Source organism: Bison bison, unplaced genomic scaffold, assembly GCF_000754665.1.
Source record: "Bison bison bison isolate TAMUID 2011002044 unplaced genomic scaffold, Bison_UMD1.0 scf7180017860443, whole genome shotgun sequence".
Taxonomy (NCBI): domain Eukaryota; kingdom Metazoa; phylum Chordata; class Mammalia; order Artiodactyla; family Bovidae; genus Bison; species Bison bison.
In genome coordinates this window covers 3,031,285-3,035,841 of record NW_011491015.1, presented here as the reverse complement: position 1 = coordinate 3,035,841, position 4,557 = coordinate 3,031,285, and the positions used below count along the sequence as shown (strand labels likewise).

Sequence of the window (4,557 nt, the reverse complement as noted above, 5' to 3'; positions counted from 1 at the left end):
ATATATATATATATATATATATATATATATATATATATATTCATTCCAAGCAATCTATTCCTAAGCAATTTAGTATAGTAACTCATGTGGATTAATGAGCTAAAAGAAAAGCTAAATGCTTCACTGGATCACCTTTTAAAAAGGTACTGAGAGTATTCTACTGAATACTTGTACCCTAACAGAACTATTTTCATATTAGCACATATTCTCTAAAATGGTGTGCATATAAAAAGATCCCAGAAGATATTTCCAGTATAAATATACAGAGAATTTTACCTTACTCTGTACAACCTTAAAATGAAAATCTATATCCTATTAAATAGGACCAAACTGGGTTATACGTGTAGCAATTACAAAAATACTGTTTCTCTATATATGAAAATGTAGTAAGAGCTATATGAATGCTTGTTTTCAAACATTCTAATACCAAATGAAATGCTTCCAGAAGCCCACTGAAAAGATAACACTACAGGTAGTAGTAGTGTTACTGTCCACTGTGTTACAAATGCATTCTACAAGAATTCAGTCTTTGCTGTACTGTTCTTAAGTTCTTAGTTCAGGATTATCTTAAAAAACAAAAACAAACAATAAAAACACATACATTTTCAGAAGATGGTCTAGGCTATATATTTTTTCATTTATTCAAACATGCATACTCATGCAGTATCTATTATGTTTCCAAGTGCAAGAAATAATATTGACGAATAAATGAGATAGCCGAGATTCCTACCATGTTGGAGGTTACAGTGTAGAGGGGTATGATTACAGTTAGAGGTAAGGGCTTTAAAGCAAATAAAACAAGGTGCTTATGGCAGAAAATTCCTTGGAGTGGAGACACTGGCTCTGCAGACAGGTGCCAGAAAATGGTCTGAGAAGATACGGCAACTGATCAGAACCACATGAAAGAGCAAGCATGTGAAGCTGCCGGGACAGAATGCATGAGGCCAAGGGTTCAGCAAGCACACAGAACCTGAGAGGTAGCAAGCAGCTGGCCAGCACGGCTGAGGCCGATGTGGCTGTGCAGGGAAGGCGACGGGAATGAAGGAAACGTTACGAAACGAGGTCTGAGGGTTCTACACGGTTCAGATCTCACAGAGCTTCGCCGATCATGCAGGAAAAAGAACTGTCTTCCGAGTGGGGTGAGAACACACTGGAAGGAGTAAGCAACCGGGGCGGCGGGGCAGGAGAAAAATCAGTGATACTAGTAGCATGGTTACTTGGTGTTAGCAGCTTTGGTCGTGCCAGACTCTTGGTGACTCCAGAGACCACAGTCCGCCAGGCTCCTCAGTCCATGGGATTTCCCAGGCTGGGGAGCGTTGCCATGCCCTCCTCCCGGGGACCTACCAGACCCAGGGCCCAAACCCGAGTCTCCTCCACTGCAGGGAGAGTCTACCGTCTGAGCCTCGAGGGAAGTCTAGTAGTGCAGTATGAGGTGAACAGCGCTGACTTCTAACCTCCACAACGACTCTGACACACAGGCTACTGTGTTCCCATTTTTCCTGTGAGGACAGTGAGGCTCCAGGAATAACTTGCCCCAGTCCACAGTAAGTGAAAAACCCATAATCTGTACTAATTCAGATCTGATTCCAAAACTTCTGTACTGCTTTAGACTATCCACAGTGACACTGACCCCCCAACAATGTCCCATCATGAAGTGAAACGAAGTGTTAGTGTCAGTCGTGTCTGACTCTTTGTGACCCCATGGACTGTAGCCCACCAGGCTCTGCTGTCCATGGGATTCTCCAGGCAAGGATACTGGAGAGAGTAACCATTCCTCCTCCAGGGAATCTTCCTTATCCAGGGATGGAACCCAGGTCTCCTGCATTGCAGGTGGATTCTTTACCATCTAAGCCACGAGAAAAGCCCATGTCAAATTATGAGGACACATTCAAATTCTGAAAACTCTAAGTCCACTATAATACTTACCAGAAGCTAGTCGGATGTCGGGTATAGTAGGGGTTTCCCTCATAGCTCAGTGGGTAAAGGATCCTCCTGCAACACAGGAGACCCAGGTTCAATCCCTGGGTTGGGAAGATCCCCTGGAGAAGGAAATGGCAACCTACTCTAGTATTCTTGCCTGGGAAATCCAAAGACAGAGGAGTCTGGCAGGCTACACAGTCTATGTGGTCCCAAGAGTCAGATACAACTTAGCGACTAAATCACCACAGTCGGGTATAGTAGGCTTTCTGTCAAAATTTTTATAATATTCATAGCAAGTTTTCAACTGTAGAAAAGCATGGAGAATCCATGGCTGGATCCAAACCTCAAGGTCTGTGTACGTGGTACAACAAAATTCAATGAGCCCAGAATGAACTTCGGCTAATATGCCAGCGTTCCAGCTGTTACACAACAGTCAACCACCAATCAACCTCCGCCTTCTCACCCCGTGTGTCGCAACTCACAAACAAAGTTCAGTTTGATGCTAACACACATGTAAAACCCTGTAAATCAACTGCAGAGAAAAACATTTTTCCGGTACTAACAACACGAGTCATTTGGGGAGGAAGCTCAAAGATACTTGCTGAGATACAGCAAAAGGCCCCATCAAATGGCAGAGCATGAACAATGAAGGTCAGCAGTGCACCCATCTGGAAGATGATACTCACTCTCGGCTGCCCACGCACCACGAGTACCGCAAGCCCATCCTATTTGGGTCCTGGCTTTAAGAGCAGAGGAGGAACGGCCGGGTCGGGCCTCCTCAAAGGCGTGTTTTGCTGAGTCTACTTCTGACAGGAAGTGCAGCACCTAGTTCCTTATTTGAGGGTTACTGCAATATCTTCCATGAAACCACATCACCCTCACAGTGCCAGACCTCAAGGAGTCCTACGGCGTCAACCACAGCTCCACGGAGATGGAGCGAGAGAAGACAAGCGCCAGCAGAGGGGAGGCGGGAGGGGGAGGGCGAGCACTGATCCATCTTAAACTGAACAGAAAGCTACTACCTTAGGTGTTAACAACACACCGCTGGACAACTTATGCTTCACACACATGTGCAGATTCTCTAGGAATCTTAGCACTGATACTCCTTCCTTTTTGACACAGTACAGCCACCTGCCCGTAATGACCAGAATGGGAACAGCACAAAAGAAGAAGAGCCCATCATTTGAACAACTACTCTGTATCAACAATTTGGCTCAGATTCTATGCTGATGAATAATTTAAAACACAAGTTTTATAATGCAATGGTTAGAACATGAGTTGGAAAGTCTGACAGACTTGGTTTGACTCCCTACTCAGACTACCAGCTGTGGGATCTTGGGCTAGTCACGCTTCAATTTCTCAGCAGCTCAATTTCCCCGTCTGTAGAGTGGGAATATTAGGTTTGCTGTGAGATCAAACGACCTTGACTGTGAAGTGTTACCAGCATAGCATCTGGTTCTCCCACTGTGACTCCATGGGACGCCACGGGTGGTGTGACTCTAATGAGCAAACCAGAAGGCAGTTTCTGAGTATTAGACATTTAAAAGAAAAAAGCAGGGAGACCCTGCTTGTGGGGTAACGGTCAGGCAGCCACCCCTAAACCACTTTACCGCTAGAAGAAAACAGGATTCTCGGCTCCCTGCTGTTTCACGAGATAGCATTACAGTTGTGCAGTGAACCTGACTAGGAAAAGATGTGTTAGAAGCTGGGTGGTGGTGCGGAGAGGTGTCACATTCACATTAAGCTGAGTGCTTGACTCACTGCTGGTGGATCTTCGTTCCTAGCTCTCCAAATAAAGCGACGGGCTGAGTTCCTGAGAACTGCACAGGCATGCTCTCGCTTAATCTGAACAGACCTATGAGATACACGCTGTGACTTCCTATGTTACAGATGAGGAAAACAGGTTCACAGATGACAAACAACAGGGATGCATTCAAGTTCTGCTTTGCTATTTTTTAAGGCCAAACAGCTGAATGCCTACCCAACATGTATGTGATTAACGATCAAGTACATAAAGTGCACATCTCCTTATACACTCTTGCCACAAAAATTCTAATAACCAATTAGAGCATACATGTGTTTACTGTTAAGAGTAAAACACTATAATAATCAGTGATCGTGGAAACTGTTAATGCCACTATGCACTACACAACAGTGTTTCAGACGGTTAGAGACACAGCTTGACAGTTAATATGAATATTAAAAGAGTGCTCTGGCTAGATAACTTTATGAAGATCATCTTACCTTTTCTGAGCCACTACTGTTTACAGAAAGATAAATGATACAAGGAAGAATTATCTTCAGTTCAGTTCAGTCACTCAGTCATGTCCAACTCTTTGCGACCCCATGAACCACAGCACGCCAGGCCTCCCTGTCCATCACCAACTCCCCGAATTCACTCAAACTCATGTACATCGAGTTGGTGATGCCATCCAGCCATGTCATCCCCTTCTCCTCCTGCCCCCAACCCTTCCCAGCATCAGGGTCTTTTCTAATGAGTCAACTCTTCGCATGAGGTGGCCAAAGTACTGGAGTTTCAGCCTCAGCATCAGTCCTTCCAATGAACACCCAGGACTGATCTCCTTTAGAATGGACTGGTTGGATCTCCTTGCAGTCCAAGGGACTCTCAAGAGTCTC

At 44.8% G+C, this 4,557-nt stretch overlaps 1 protein-coding gene across 12 annotated transcripts in view; it reads right to left on the bottom strand.

Annotated features, from left to right (window-relative positions):
* Positions 1 to 4,557, bottom strand: part of AKAP13 (A kinase (PRKA) anchor protein 13) — a 322,135-nt gene that overhangs the window by 164,484 nt on the left and 153,094 nt on the right. The window contains exon 1 of one of the 12 annotated variants that reach the window (XM_010832172.1): positions 2,607 to 4,257. The exons of the other annotated variants lie outside the window; for them this stretch is intronic. Within the exon in view, the coding sequence (XP_010830474.1) occupies positions 2,607 to 2,644 (38 nt within the window). The 5' untranslated portion in view covers positions 2,645 to 4,257. Of the gene's footprint in view, positions 1 to 2,606; positions 4,258 to 4,557 lie in introns of those variants that run through there. 12 annotated transcript variants of the gene reach the window in all.